Source organism: Ovis aries, chromosome 11 (assembly GCF_016772045.2).
Source record: "Ovis aries strain OAR_USU_Benz2616 breed Rambouillet chromosome 11, ARS-UI_Ramb_v3.0, whole genome shotgun sequence".
NCBI lineage: Eukaryota > Metazoa > Chordata > Mammalia > Artiodactyla > Bovidae > Ovis > Ovis aries.
Window position 1 is genome coordinate 17,739,172 of NC_056064.1, and position 16,509 is coordinate 17,755,680.

General features: G+C 46.2%; 1 protein-coding gene across 2 annotated transcripts; it reads right to left on the reverse strand.

Annotated features, from left to right (window-relative positions):
- Positions 1–223: 223 nt before the first annotated feature.
- Positions 224–14,659, reverse strand: RNF135 (ring finger protein 135). 2 transcript variants are annotated; one of them, XM_027975274.2, is made up of 5 exons: positions 14,259–14,659; positions 9,954–10,079; positions 6,705–6,864; positions 2,766–2,855; positions 224–1,815 (listed from the first exon to the last, which is right to left on the reverse strand). In XM_027975274.2, exons 1-5 carry the CDS (start codon positions 14,613–14,615, stop codon positions 1,286–1,288), a joined length of 1,263 nt encoding a protein of 420 aa, XP_027831075.1. In that variant the 5' UTR covers positions 14,616–14,659; the 3' UTR covers positions 224–1,285. The 2 variants fall into 2 exon arrangements, with proteins under 2 accessions (XP_027831075.1, XP_014954002.2); XM_015098516.3 differs by having other exon boundaries at positions 9,936–10,079.
- Positions 14,660–16,509: the final 1,850 nt, after the last annotated feature.

Consider the following 16,509-nt stretch of genomic DNA (forward strand, 5'->3'; position numbering starts at 1 on the left):
GTTCACACTCTGACTGCAGCTTTCAAGACTCCAGAACAGAAGCCTCAGCTAAGCCTACCCTGACTCTGGCCCATAGAAGCTTTGAGATTATAAATGTGTGTTGTTTGAAGCCACTGAATGTTTGCTTGATAGCATGCCCCTTGTGGGTGGGGAGGAGGTCCCCTAAAATCAATCTCATTGTCAGTGTCTCACTAGAAGGACTCACAGAATTCAGCAAAGCTGCTATACTTGTGATTACAGTTTATTACAATGAAAGGATACAGGTTAAAACCAGGAATAGAAAAAGGCACACAAGGGAGGGGTTGGGAGACCCCACCCTTCTCTCAGTGGCGTTATAGGGCCATAGCTTAGTTCTCCCAGCATGATGTGACAATACACGTGGAATACTGCCAACGAGGGAAGCAGATCCAGGACTCAGTGTCCAAGGCCTTGATTGGCCCACGGTAGGCAGATTCCCCGGCGGCTCAGATGATCAAGAGTCTGCCTGCAATGAGGGAGATCTGGGTTCAATCCCTGGGTCAGGAAGAATCCCTGGAGAAGGAAATGGCAACCCACTCCAGCATTCTTGCCTGGAAAATCCCATGGATGGAGGAGCCTGGCAGGCTACAGTCCATGGGGTCGCAAAGAGTCGGACACGACTGAGCCACTTTATTCTGTAGGCAGAATCACTGCTCATATGGCTGATCTTCGTTTCCAGCTCCTCCAGAGATCAAGCTGATACTGTGTGGCCCAAGGGCCTCCGATAAAGACAATCTTATAAGGCAGGATAGTCCAAGGGCTTAGATGTTATCTCCTACTCAAGAGCCTATCCTTTCTTTGGACCGCGCAGGGTTTGAACAATGCAAGTTAGCCGAATTAAACAGTTTCTTTGCATCCCTCAACTTTAAAAGTTCATTCCTTTACTGTTTGCAATTTCTTTATTTTTAAAAATTATTTTTGGCCGCGCAGGGTCTTGGTTGCTGCGTGCAGGCTTTCTCCAGTTGCGGTGAGCAGGAGTTATTCTTCCTTGGGGTGTGTGGTCTTCTCATTGTGGTGGCTTCTCTTGTGGCCGAGCACGGGCTCCACGGCTCCAGTGCTCAGTAGATGCGGCGCACTGGCTTAGTTGCTCTGTGGCGTGTGGGATCTTTCGGGAATCAGGGATTGAACCCGTTTCCCCTGCTTTGGCAGGTGGATTCCGAACTGTCTGGACCACCAGGGGAGTGCTGGAAGAGGGATTCTTAAGTGGCCACCCTGCTAAAAGTCAGAGAGACCAGGAAATCGATGTGTTTTAACACCCAGGGAATGTTTACACATTCATTTGCCTTATGGTCAGAGAATTTCCAGGGTATAAGCCATACAGCCAGAAGGCAGGGTGTAGAGGAAAAGAGACAGAGACTGGGCACTCAAACAGAGGCTTCACCTGATCTGCCTCGGAATAGAAGGCAAGTTTTCCCTCCTCAAGGTCCAGCCAGATGCCCACCACACTAGGTCTGTCTGAGCCGAGGACAGTTTCCTTGACCATGCACCATGCAGAGAGCTCACTGGTCCCTTTCCACTCTACACACCAGGAGTCCATGGTCCTTCCCAGGATCTGGTCACGCTTCATCCCCCGTGAAGCCACCCCAACTGCCCAGTGGCTACAATGCTGAGTGTCCACTTCCCAGTAATGCTGCCCAGAAGAGAGAGGCTGGGAACATAAAGCCTGGCTGGAGGCAAACCTCTCGGGACTCCAGGCATAGAACATTGGGAAGTCAGACACAGTCACTGTCCGGTGATCCACAGACACCTTTAGATTACAGGAGAGGCTCTCAAGCTCAAAGGTTGGACTGATGGCCCCTGGGGGAAAAAAATAGAACATGACCAGTCAGCTCTGATGGTTCATGCTACGAGGTCCTCAAATAGCGAAAAGCAGCTGTGTATCTTTGAATGCGATCCAGTTTTTCTTATATTAGCATTACAGTCGGAATGTCAACTTACAGTGGAAGCTTGTTATACATACCCCTGATGCTGTTCTAGTAACAATACTCCCCTCTCCCACCTTCATTTCTACTTAGCCTTCTTTCAGGAAGCTGTCTGTGAAGCCCACCCCACGAAAGTCACCTCTTGCTTTTCCCCTAATGCTTTACCTGATCACTAGTGATACTTAACCATTTTCTATCTGTAGTAGAGTGATTGATGATTACGGCTATTTACATCTCTCTGGTTACACTAAGCTTCCTGATTAAGGCTCATGTCTTATTCATTTTGTATATTCCATACTGTTTTCCGCTAAGGGAGTAAATAACTGCTAATACTCGGCATTCCTACTGAAACTCATATTTACACACGTTTGCTCACTTACCCTGATGACAATCCCACAAGGAAGTAAGTACTACTATCTCCATCTTACAGATGAGGGAACTGAGGCTCTGAGAGATTACATGACTTCTCCAAGATCAGACAGCCTAGTGAGTGGAGCAGTTGGCTCCAGGATCTGTGCCCTCAAGGATTATTCCAGACTGGCGCAGTGATAGTAGTTTAGCCAGGTTGGGGCATTGGCAGTTGGCTGTAAGTAGTGCCTCTGGCATGAATGCCCAAAGGTTGCCAGGGCTCTGAGAACTCATTGGTCTGGCTCAACCTGGAATTTGGGAGTCTTCAACCCCTTTTGCCTTTGTCATCAGCTCCCCATGCGGAGGGGCCAGGTGTAGAGGAACTAGCCAAGGGGTCTAACAGCAGAGAGATGGACACAAAGGCAGCTCCTTGCTCCGCCAAGCCAAACCCAAGTTGTAGGCAGATCATATACTTACATCGAGCAAACGAGGAAGCCTTCTTGGGTGCAAAGCGGCTCTGGTCAGGCAGTGGGCATGAGGAAGAAGATGGAACTTCTGGGAGTTCAACTATGGAATCAAAAATATTAGGAGAGGGAGACAGTCCCATCAAAAAAAAATGCACGTAGAAGATATCCAAACATCATGATCAACACACACAGCTTGTCTTTCTCATCATCAGCATTTGATCAGGCAGCACATCCAGCTTAGGTGTATCTAGTCCCATGTTCTTACTGTGGACTTTTTCCCCCCACTAAGTCCTAAGCTCCTTGCTGGCAGAGATTTTATTCATCTCTGTATTCTACATTGCCCATTGCCAGGAACATAGGAAGTATTTTATGCATATCTATCAAATAAATTAACTAATATGGTTCTAGGAGATCACAGCACCCTCACCCCCAGAATCTCCATGACTTCAGGTCAATGTTTTAAATCATTATTAAACTGGGAAACATGAGTTGATATGAGACTCATCACAACTGCTGATACCTATTTCCTCTCAATATACTGAAGTTCTGTTTTCATTTTATTGAAGTATAGTTGCTTTAGTGTTGTGTTAATTTCTGCTGCTGCTGCTGCTAAGTCGCTTCAGTCGTGTCCGACTCTGTGCAACCCCATAGATGGAAGCCCACCAGGCTCCCCCGTCCCTGGGATTCTCCAGGCAAGGACCCTGGAACGGATTGTCGTTTCCTTCTCCAATGCATGAAAGTGAAAAGTGAAAGGGAAGTCGCTCAGTCGTGTCCGACTCTTAGCGACCCCATGGACTACAGCCTACCAGGCTCGTCCGTCCATGGGATTTTCCAAGCAAGAGTACTGGAGTGGGGTGCCATTGCCTTCTCCAGCGTTAATTTCTACTATACAATAAAGTGATTCATGTATGCATATATATATTCTTGTTCATATTCTTTTCCATTATGATTCATCACTGGCTACTGAATATAGCTCCCTGCGCTATACAGTAGGGCCTTGTTGTTTATCCATGCTATATATAATAGTTATACCTGCTAATCCCAAGGCTTGTCAGGTGGCTCAGTGGTAAAGAATCCACCTGCCAATGCAGGAGCCTCAGGAGAAAAGGCTTCAATCCCTGTATTAGGAAGATCCCCTGGAGGAGGAAATGGCAACCCCTTCCAGGACTCTAGCCAGGACAATCCCATGGATAGAGGAACCTAGCAGGGTACAACCCATGGGGTTGCAAAGAGCTGGACATGACTGAGTGACTGAGCACGCGCTAACCCCAAACTGTGCTAAATGTTATTATTACCTTAAAGCTACTGTGTGCTTACAATGACCACAGTAAGTGGCAGAAGGGAAAGTAAGGGAAATGCTAGGACATGGACTATGAAGGTGAAATCTTCCCCATTTGTATCCTGAAGTGACAGCAGCATAAACTGAACCTCAGTCGGATGATGTAAACTTACGGTGTAGACAGATACAGTACAGTGCTGTAACTGTATTTTCTCTTCCTTATGCTTTTCTTAAGAACATTTTCTTTTGTTCTAACCAACTTTACTGTAAGAACATAGTGTATAGTACACAAAACATACGAAGTATGTGTTAATCAACTGTTCATGCTATAGTATGGCTTCCAGTCAACAGCAGGCTACTGGTAGTTAAGTTCTGGGGCAGTGAAAAGTTATAGTCAGATTTTCGGCTTCATGGGCATTTGGTGCCCCTAATCCTCATGGGTTCAAGGGGCAACTGCACTCCTCAATAATTAAATTTGTATTACAAATAATCACGCATACTGGGTAAGCCCAAATGGTCATTAAAACTGTAGTGTGCATTAAAATCTCCTGCAAAGTTGGTACAAATACAAATCCTTGGTACTTAGTCCCAGAGATGCTAGCTCAATAGTCTGGCAACGGGGCCTGGATTCTGAATTTTCATTGTTTAAGGGTGAGAAGATTTTTAATTAATACTATGAAGTGAGCATAATATTGATATCAAAATCAGGAAAAACACATAAGAAAAAAAAAGTAACAACATAGGCTAACAAACTGGAGATTATCTGCATTCTTTCCAGTGTTATACAGAGCCCTGGGCCATGCCTTGAGAAACACTGCTGTTTAGGCTGCGTAATTTCCACAGCAGCTCATGGTCTATCTCAGTTCAGTTCAGTTCGGTTCAGTCACTCAGTCGTGTCCGACTCTTTGTGACCCCATGAATCGCAGCATGCCAGACCTCCCTGTCCATCACCAACTCCCGGAGTTCACTCAGACTTACGTCCATCGAGTTAGTGATGCCATCTAGCCATCTCATCCTCTGTCGTCCCCTTCTCCTCCTGCCCCCAATCCCTCCCAGCATCAGTCTTTTCCAATGAGTCAACTCTTCGCAGGAGGTGGCCAAAGTACCGGAGTTTCAGCTTCAGCATCATTCCTTCCAAAAGAAATCCCAGGGCTGATCTCCTTCAGAATGGACTGGTTGGATCTCCTTGCAGTCCGAGGGACTCTCAAGAGTCTTCTCCAACACCACAGTTCAAAAGCATCAATTCTTCGGCACTCAGCCTTCTTCACAGTCCAACTCTCACATCCATACGTGACCACTGGAAAAACCATAGCCTTGACTAGATGGACCTTAGTCAGCAAAGTAATGTCTCTGCTTTTGAATATACTATCTAGGTTGGTCATAACTTTTCTTCCAAGGAGTAAGTGTCTTTTAATTTCATGGCTGCAATCACCATCTGCAGTGATTTTAGAGCCCAAAAAAATAAAGTCTGACACTGTTTCCACTGTTTCCCCATCTATTTACATAGGGTCAAAGGAAATCATTGTGAGGAGGCCAAATTGCTTAGCAGCTGCTAAAGTGCAGACTTGAAGAACAGCTAATCTATTGTCTTAAAAACAATCTTGTGAGAACTTCAGGGAATGATGTTTCAGGAAATATTCAGATCCTGTGTTTTAAAGCTGCCCTGGACTGGTCCAAACAATCAAAATCAAAACACCCGAAACAGGGGCTTCCCTGGAGGTCCACAACGGCAACCGGCAGTCCCATGGTAAAGTCTCTGAGTTTTCAGTGCAGGGGTTGCAAGTTCTGTCCCAGGTCAGGGAAACTAAGACTCCATGTGCCTTGACACCATCCCCGCCGCCCCCCCCCAAAAGACTCCTTTTTCCCCTACAGCGGAATGAGCTTAAAAAAAAAAAAAAAAAAAAAGCCGAGATAATAAAAATTGTACTCGCTAAGACATACTTGAATTTTCTAAGTTAAATTTTTTTAAAAACTATTTTATTTCTGAAGTTGCAGTGAACGGGGGCTACTCTCTCACTGCAGTCTCAGGCTTCTCACAGTGGTGACTTCTCTTGTTCTAGGGCGTGCGGGCGTCGGTTGTCACGGTTCTCGGGCTCTAGAGCAGAGGCTAAGTAGTTGTATTGCACAGGCTTAGTTGCTTCTCAGCATGTGGGATCTTAGTTCCCTGACCTGGGATTGAACCAGTTTCCCCTGCACTGGCAGGTGGATTCTTACCCACTGGGACACCAGCCAACTTCTGTTATAATCTACCTTGTTACTACTTAACATGTTAACACACCCACCAGAGATTATAGTTGAATAGAACTGTACACAAAGTTGCATTCTTCATTAATAAGACATTTGCTAGTGAAAAATTAAAAAGCCGCCTATTTCTGAATCTCCTCAAGTAGAATAACACAGGTGTGCAGTGAGCTAGCAAAATCAGGTCTAGGTTCTGGATTTATAGGTCTTAGAAAATGAGTTTCTGTCTATTAAGGGCCTGTGTTATATCACACCTCCAGTCAGGTCCAAAAACACATCCAGCCACAAAAATAGCTCAGCCCACTCCTTCGTCATTCATATCCCAGGGAACACGCAGCTGGGCTCAGAGATCCTGTTCCCTCAAAACGAAGCCGTGGGACACTGGCCCGGCTTCCATAATCAAACCTCTACCAAATAACATCAACTCACCCTGTGTTTGTTCTTTAAGGGCCCCTTTCTGCGTGAAGTTTTCTCGTAATTTTTCTTGGATCTCTTCTAGGTCATGGAGAATAGCTTTCATTTTTTGCTCAGGTGGGCTGGAACTCACTTTGGGAGAAGCCAAGGAAAGGTCCACCCCTTCCAACAAAGTCTATTGATGAATAAGAACAGAATGAAAGAGAGGGAGGGGGAAGGGAGAGGGAGGGAAGGAAGAAAGAAAGAAGACCTTCTAAAGAATGCATCAAATACATTCCAGTCCTGCCAACCATCTATAATTTTCTACTTACCTCCCAACAGGTTTTTCAAAATATAATTAGGCCCTCAAAATACATGCCTTGAAAACAATCTGGAATACACTATTATGGCAATAATATTAGAGAGTAGCGATTTCTGGGTGATGGGGTTATGGATGGGTTGTGGGTCTTAAACTGCTATGTATTTTCTAGTATTTTGTACAACAGATACAGAATTCTTAGCTCATACCCCCCCAAAAGTTTTAAAGTTTTAGGCCCATCTTATAGGGGCCTTACAAAATAAATAATACAGATAGTCACTAAGATAAGCCACAGAGGCTGAAATAGTCTTCCCCCGACTGCTATCATCTTATCATAATAACTCTTCCCCTGGGTCAAGGTAATCATGTGGCCTGCATCCAGTCTCTGGGGCCTCCAACACACACACTCTGCTTTTCTTTACCTTCAGGTCCTGTTTTTCCCCAGCACAGCCTCTCATCTGCTCACCACCTTCCTACCTCCAGCACTTGACTTTCCTTCCCAACTTAGGAAAATCCATTTCCCATTCTTTTCATCAGTCATAACAGGAGTAGGTACCACCTCTTGCGTGTTTTCCACTGCTCACCTCTAACTGCCTAACAACCTTCCAAGATAGGTTTGTTACCCCCATTTTGCAAAAGAAGGTTAGGGCTGTGTGTGTGTGTGTGCTCAGTCCTGTCCGACCCCATGGACTGTAACCCATCAGCCTCCTCTATCCATGGAATTTTCTAGGAAAGAATATTGGAATGGGTCGCCATTTCCAGGGTTAGGGTTAGGGTTAGTTAACTAAATTGCCACAGTTAATTTGATTGTCCCACACTTTCACATTGCTTAAGGACATTTTAAAACAAGATATATTTTTTAAAAATCTCCCCATTAAACCAACGAGGAGCAGGCCACAGATCATTTGTGTTGTTGTTTTACAGTTAGAAGCCTGAGACTCAGAAAGATGAAATGACTGGCCCAAGGTCATAACCCTAGTGAGAAACCACATCAGGACTGACAAACTCTCAGACTTTCTGCCCCAACACACTGCATCCCTGAGGACCCATTTATTCACTCATTCAAATACTCTGGGTATTTACTGAGCACTTACTATGTCCCCAGCACTGTGCCAGGCCTGGGAAAACAAAAATGAACAAAAGAACAAAAGTCATCAAGGTCTCTGCCCCCCTAGAGCTTAGAGTCCAGTGCTTAGGAACAGGAATGAAAGACAATAAATTATGGTGTCAATCACTATCAAGTCACAAGTCTGACAACTGCTGCAAAAGAAAGGGACATGGAATCACACACATGAGAGCCTCTAGTAAGGGAACTTGACTTGTTCAAGGAAATCAGTGAAGGCTTCTTCAAGGAAGTGATAATCTAGTCGAGGTCTGAAGGATGAGCAGGCATGACCTACATGACAGGGGAAAAGAAGAACATTTCATGGTATGGGCCCCGTGATGAGAAGCAGTGTGACTCTATAGAGGGAACAGAATGGAGTGATTAGGAGGCTTTGGTAGAAATCCAGATCAGAGATGGTCATAGGATTGGATTAGAGATGTTTTTAAGAAGCTCCAGAATAGTAAATAGGTTCAAGAGATGTTTAGGCAGGTGATGGAGGAGGGCAACATGATCCTCAGCTTTCTGACTTGGGCATTTGGAATGGTTACAGGGTCAGCTGCTCAGACGGGGTACCTAGAGGAGAGACAGCTCAGGATGGATTAAGTGTGATGTGCCTCTGAGATGCCAAGAGGAAAAGACGAGAAGGAAGACACCAGATCAGAGGAGGGTCCAGACTGAAGCTACGTTTGTACCCAGGGTGGGTAATGAAAGCCACAGGTGTGGACAGGGCCATCTGAGGGAAAGAGACAGTGACCTACAACTCAGCCTTGAGGAATCCCAGCATTTCACTGCTTAGCAGAGGAGAGTGAACCTGCCAAACAGACGGAAAAGAGCAGCCAGAGAGACATGGGGGAAAACTGGAAGACTCGCATCTCAGAGCTAAGGGGAAAGAAAGCTTCAAGAATGAAGTTGTGAGAAGCAGCAGACTCACTGATATACAGAAAACAAATCTGTGGTTAGCAATAGCTAGTGGGAGGTTGCTGTATATCACCGGGAGCTCAGCTGGGTGCTCTCTAATGACCTAGAGGGGTGGGATGGGAGGAGGATGGGAGGGAGGCTCAAGAGAGAGGGGGGAGTATATATATTCGCGTAGCTGATTCACTGTGTTGCACAGCAGAAACAAATACAACTCTGTGAAGCAACTGTACTCCAAAAATAAAATTTTTTTTAAAAAGAAAAAAGGGGGAAGAAAAAGATGTTTTATCTCCGGTCATAGCAGAACAGGTTTCAAAAACAGATTTTCTTTTAAATATATTCAGCTATTACACAGTGTTTTGTAAATATATATATTAAATATATATAAATATTAAAAACCAAACAAATCAGTGGGGAGAGAGGGGAAGAGAGGCAACACGGGGGCAGGGGAGTGAGCGGTAAAAACTACTGGGTGTGAGACAGGCTACGAGGATGTGTTGTGCAACACTGGGAACATAGCCGATATTTTGTAACAACTGTAAACGAAGTGTAACTTTTAAAAATCATACAGAATTTTTTAAAAATTAAAAAAAAAAAAAGAATGATGCTGTGGTCAACTATGTCATAGGTGGCTGAAAGGCCAATGAGAATAAAAGCTGGAAGGTCTGGAGGATTTGTATAGAGGTCACTGGTGATCTTCGGGGAGTAAGCTGGTTATGTGGAGTGGTAAGGATGGATGCCTTCACACCTCACCTCAAACATTCCAAACTCCCAATTATCTGTGTTGGGTAGTGAAGAGCAAGGTGAAAGATTGGGATTTAGCGCATCCTTCAAGGGCAAACATATTCATCTTGCTTCCCAGCGGTTCCAGGGAGTTGTCCCTAGCCCCACCCCCTGGCACATCCTTTCTTCTCCCAGATGAGCCTACCATAGCCAGAATGCTCACTTCTTTATCTGGTTCAGATTCTGGGAGGTGTCTCGGACTCTGAAGGTTCCTGACAATATCTATAAGCCGTTCCACCAGCTTTGCCAGCTCCCGGTCAACTTCTGTGACGCTCCTCGGTGCCTCCACCTTTAAAAGAGCAAAGCAGAACACAAAGCTGGACCCGGGAACCAGCTCTAGACAGAGGGAGCCGTAAACACTGGATAAAGGAAGTGGGCAAGGAAGTGACAAAAATGTCTAGAGGAAAAGGAGGTAAAGTCCTCGGACTTTCCGCATTCCCACCTCCCCCTGCTGGTTGTTCACAGGGAAGCAGCGTTCATCCATCAGATGGGGCCAGGGGGGTGGGAGTGAGGCATGAAGGAAAGACTGGGGTTATTTTGAACTGGGGAAGTCAGAGGGGAAGCAGGGTGGGAGCCTGGAGATTTGGTGCAGGTGGCAGCTGGTACGTTGAGTGGAAGGCATTTAGCTCAGGCTTTAGCTCCACTCTCACCTCTGACTCATCCTGCGTCTTCACCACTCCTTTCAAAAATTAAAGCGACCACCCCTAGTTCCTTTTAACAGTGAAAAGCATCTACTATGAAAGGATCGTGGAGATTCTAGATTGCTGTACAGATGCAAGCTCTTTTTGTTTATCGGCGTCCTTCACATTTAAAGAAACATTCAGATGAGAATGCTAAACAACTCCGCTTCCAGAGCTTCATCTGCGCAGCTGCCTGGCTGAGAGTGGGAGGAAGTTTGGCCACCAACATATTCTGGCAACAACCTCAAGACCTGGTGACCATCATCAGAGGCAGGCGGGGCCCAGAAGTCATTGGAGAAATCTGAACTACCTCCCAAAGTGGTCCTACATAGAACCACAGAAATACAAGATTTTCATTATTCTACTCTAAATAAACCACAGTTTTTAATAACTTTGGGGGGACAGCTCTCACTTTTTAAATTATGCTGGAACCTCAAAAACTGGAACTAATTTTTCATCTCTAAGAAGCACTTATGTCCCTCAAAATAGCATGTGTTTCAGAAGCCATATGCAGACTAATTTTCAGAGGAAGGTGGCTGACCACTGGTAACATTGTTTGCTCTTGTATATCCAGGTCTCACTCCTAAACATTCTGGCAGCTGGAATTCTGGAGTGGAGCCCTTATCTAGACACCTGAGCAAATTAAAAACTTTTATAAATAAGTGTTGGTGCTTTTTCTATCCATAAAACTGCACATTTATCATGATGAATGTAGAAAATGCACAGAGTTGAAAGAAGAAACATTTTAAATCATCCAATATCCTACCATCCACAGACAATTGTAATCTGAAAGCCAATGCAAAGTATATTCAGTCACTATACTAACAAATAGTTTTAAGGACCTGAGGGATAATGCTGAATTTATTCATCTGTGGCCACACTGCTCAGCTTGTAGGGTCTCAGTCCCCTGACCAGGGATAAAACCTGGGCCACAGCAGTGAAAGCGCTGAATCCTAACCACTAGACCACCAGGGAACTTCCAATGCTGTGTTTATAACCAAAAAGAAGAAAACAGCTTTAATTATAAGGGGGGGAGGGGAGGAAGCAACCAATATGTCCATTAAAAGGTGAATAGACAAACTGTGGGACATGTATGCAATGGAATATTATTTGGCAATAAAAAGAAATGAGCAGTCAAGCCACAAATCTTAATTATGTTTAGTGAAAGAAACTAGTCTGAGAAAGCTAGACACTGTATGATGCCAATGGTATGACATTCTGGAAAAGCCAAAGAGATAGCAAAAAAAATCAGTCATTGCCAGGGGTTGGCAGGGGGTGAGGGGATACACAAAGGTGGGGCTCAGGGGGTTTTGAAGGCAGTACAACTATAACTGCAGATACCTGACTTCGTGCATTTGTCAAAACGCATAGAATGGTACAACACAGAGCGAACTGCAACTATGGATTTTAGTAAATGACAATGTATCAATATTGGTTCATGGGACTCCCCTGGTGGTCCAGTGGTTAAGAATCCACCTGCCAATGCAGGGGATTGACCCCTGATCCGGGAAGATTCCACACACCACGGGGCAAGTAAGCCTGTGCACCACCACCACTGAGCCCCCGTGCCCTAGAGCCCCTGCTCCACAACGAGAAGCCACCGCAATGAGAAGCGCAAGCACGGAAACTAGAGCGTAGCCCCCACTCAACACAACTAGAGAAAGCCCATGGGCAGCAATGAAGACCCAGTGCAGCCAAAAAAATAAATGAAAATTTTAAATACTGGTTCATAAATTGTAACAGAGGAACCAAACTAATGCAAGAGAGTAGTAATAAGGAAAACTGTGAGGGGAATAAGGGAACTTTCTGCACTATCTGCTCAATTTTCTATAAATCTAGAACTGCTCTAAAAAGTAAAGTCTATTAATTATTTTTGGAAAAAAAAAAAAAAAGAGTAGATAGCTCCAAGCTTTCTGACCCTCCATCAGTCCCTAGCCTGTCCCAACACATCACACACACAAACGTCACAAAACAAGCAAAAACTGTCAGAATCAACTCTTTGAGGCAGAACTCTGGCAATCACTGACTCAAAAAAAACACAACCTGGCAGTAGGAAGCTTGGTGACATTCTGACCTGCACTCACCTCATTCCCTTCCTGGCTCAGTGACAGTACTGAAAATTTCCAGCATGAAACTCTGGTCCTGGTTCCCAAAGACACAGAAGAGATTTTATTCCCAAACCATTGCATATGTCTGTTCTAACCAGGCTCAAGGTTCCCAAACCATTGCATATGCCTGTTCTAACCAGGCTCAAGGTTCCCAAACCATTGCATATGCCTGTTCTAACCAGGCTCGGGGCTGTCTGAAGGAATGACACAGGGTGCTCATTCATCTTTGTTTCACCTAACTTGGAGCTCAGCTCAGAGAGGTGGTGGGCATTGCTCAGAAATGCTGCAAGAGGAGTCAGCCTTGCAGGTGTCCAGGACAAAAGAGCATGGTGTAAACTGACAATACCCTAAGTCACGGTGGCTAACAGACGAGGAGCAAATAGACCTAAGTCCCTGGAGCAAAAGTTGAGAACTGGAACCCTTCTACTTTGTTAATGGGAATGCAAAATATTGTAGCTGTGTGGAATGCAGTTTGGCTGTTCCTTAGTTAGCTAAACACAGACCTGTCACGTGGGCCAACAATTCTGCTCCTACCGGAAAGAACTGAAAATAGGAACTCGGATATCTGTACACCAATGTTCACTGCAATGTTACTTATGATAACCAAAAAGTGGAAACAATCCAAATGTCCATCAATGTTTGAATGGATTAAAAAAAAAAAAAGAGTGGTATAATCAAACAAGGGAATTATCATTCAGCCACAAAAAAGGGAATGAAGTTCGGACCTCCCTGGTGGCCCAGTGGATATGAATCTGCCTGCCAATTTAGGGGACATGGGTTCGATCCCTGGTCTGGGAAGATTCCCCCTACCTCAAAACAACTAAGCTCCTGCCCAACAACTTCTGAGCCTGTGCTCTAGAGCCTGAGAGCCGCAACTAGTGTAGCCTGCATGCCCTAGAGCCAAGGCTCAGCAACAAGAAAAGCCACCGAAATGAGAAGCCTTCACACCGCAACCAGACAGCAGCCCCCGCTCACAACTAGAAAGCTTGAGAATAGCAACGAAGATCCGGTGCAACCGAAAATAAACAAATGAATGAATAGTTTAAAAAAAAAAGGAATGAATTTCAGATATATGCTACAACACAAATGAATCTTGAAAATGGTATAGCAACTGAAAGAAGCCAAGGCTAGAAACGAAGCGGCAAATACTACATGATTCCACTTGTCTGAAATGCATAGAGTAGGCCAAGTCATAGAGACAGAAAGTAGATGAGAAGGTACCACGGGCTGGAGGGAAGGGAGAGGTCATTGCTTCACGGGGACAGAATTACTGTTTGTGGTTTTGGAACTAGATAGCGTTGATCATTGCACAGCAATGTAAATATAATGCCACTGAACTGTACATTTAAAAATGGTTAAATGGCAATTTTATGTTATATAACGTAAACATATTTTAGCACAATTAAAAATCGTCAGAGAGGCTGCAGAAAGACTGGAAATAAGTGGAAATAATCCAGGGTAGATAGCACTTAAGTTGATAGGATTTCAGATTTGGATTTTTTTCTCCTGCTTCTTCATATTTCTCTGAACTTTCCAAAGAACGGGTTCTATGTACAGCCAGAGAAAACTAAAGTGAAAGGAGAAACAAACAGGAAGAGAGGAAGCGCCCTGTAGGTACCGCGGTGCAGGCGGCGCGGATGAGCGGAGGGCAGAGGGCAACCGCTGGTCCCGCCTCCCTACCCGCAGCTGCGCCGTGGGGCGCCCGGGTCGGAGCGCCGGGCGAGGTGCCGGACCCGGCTCCGGGCCGGGGTACGGGCTCAAGCCCTCCAGCTCTCGCGCCGCCAGCCTGTACTTGTCCGCCAGGGCCTCCAGCATTGTGTTCTTCCGCAGCTGCGGCGGCCGGGGGGCGCCCTCGCGGCAGGTGGGGCAGAACCGGCCGCGACTCGCGGCCCACAGGTCCAGCAGGCAGTCGCGGCAGAAAGTGTGGCCGCAGGGCAGCGTGGCGGGCCAGGCCAGCAGATCGTGACAGATGATGCAGCCCAAGTCGTCCTCCGCCAGCCACACGGGGATCGCCGGGCCCGCGCCCAGGCCCGCCATGGTCCCAGGCCGCCCCCGCCCACCGGCGCGGGCGCGCGGAAGTCGGGGCCACGTGGGGACCGCCAGCTCCAGGTTACGCCAGCTCCTCCCTCGCTCTCTGCCTGTCCGCTCCTCCTTCGCTGACGCTCAGGTTTACCGTCGTTTCCTTTTTCCCGTCCCCCTGCGAGCTCACTGGGAAATTAGCTCGCCCCAAGTCGCTAGAAACACGCCGATGCCATAAACAAAAAGGAATTTGAGTCCGGCTGTAGTGACCCAAAGCCTGTTATACAGTGAAGTAAGTCGGAAAGAGAAAAACAAATATTGTATATTAACACACACACCAGCCAATCAACCCTGAACTTGGAAGGACTGAAGCTGAAGCTCCAATACTTTGGCCACCTGATGCGAAGAGCTGACTCATTGGAAAAGACCCTGATGCTGGGAAAGAGTAAAGGCAGGAGGAGAAGGGGACCACAGAGGGTGAGATGGTTGGATGGTATCATGGACTCAATGGGCATGAGTTTGAGCAAACTCCGGGAGATGGTGAAGGACCAGGAAGCCTGGCCCGCTGCAGTCCATGGGGTCGCAAAGAGTTGGACACAGCTGAGCAACTCAACAACAAAAAACAACGGCATACACAAACGCACACACATATGTATAGAATCTAAAAAAAATGGTACCTTTGAACCTATTTTCAGGGCGGGAATAAAGACACAGGCATAAAGAACGGCCTTGTGGGCACAGCGAGGGGAGAAGGCGGGGAAATTGAGAGAGGAGCGTTGACATACATACATTCATGCCAGTGTTCAGTGACTGGAGTAATGTCCGACTGTTTGTAACTCCATGAACTGTAGGCCACCAGGCTCCTCTGTCCATGGGATTTTTTTAGGCGAGGATACTGGAGTGGGTTGCCATGTCCTCCTCCAGGGGATCTTCCCCACCCAGGGATGGAACCTGCTGTCTCCTGCATTGCAGGAGGATTCTTTACCGCTGAACCACCAGGGAAGCCGCATATATACCCTACTATGTGTGAAGTAGACAGCTAGTGGGAAGCTGCTGTATATGAAAGGGAGCTTGGCTCAGTGCTCTGTGATGTGAGGGAGGCCCAAGAGGGAGGGGAATATATGTATACTTTAAAGCTTATTCTTGTACAGCGGAAACCAACACAGTATTGTAAAGCAACTATCCTCCAATTAAAAAAGAGAGAAAAACCAGCTCATTAAAACTATAAAGTTTTTTAAAAAGAAAGAGATGTGCTGATATCCCCAAATTAGCTTTATGTTCCCCCGCTGCTGCTGCTAAGTCGCTTCAGTTGTGTCCGACTCTGTGCGACCCCATAGATGGCAGTCCACCAGGCTCCCCTGTCCCTGGGAGTCTCCAGGCAATAACACTGGAGTGGGCTGCCATTTCCTTCTCCAGTGCATGAAAGTGAAAAGTGAAAGTGAAGTAGCTCAGTCATATCCAACTCTTAGCAATCCCATGGACTGCAGCCTACCAGGTTCCCCCATCCATGGGAGTTTCCAGGCAAGAGTACTGGAGTGGGTCGCCAGTGCCTTCTCCGTTATGTTCCCCAACCCCCAATAAATTGCGACCTGGACAACTCTCTGGAGAAGAAAAAGGAGAGGATCCAAGAAGTGTTTTCTGAGCTGCGCCCACTAGGTGTCATTCAGCTACACCATCAAGCAGTGAGGGATTGAAGAGTGCTGGGTGCAGGTAGCTGGCAAGCGCTTTAAAGGCTGATTTCTTTGTCTAGGGTGGAAACCCGGCATGGGTAGTTTTTAAAGCCTGACCCAGATGATTTTGGGGCTTCTCAGGTGGCTCTAGTGGTAAAGAATCCACCTACCAATGCAAGAGATGCAAGAGACACCGGTTTGATCCTGTATTCTTGCCTGGAAAACTCCATGGGACAGAGGAA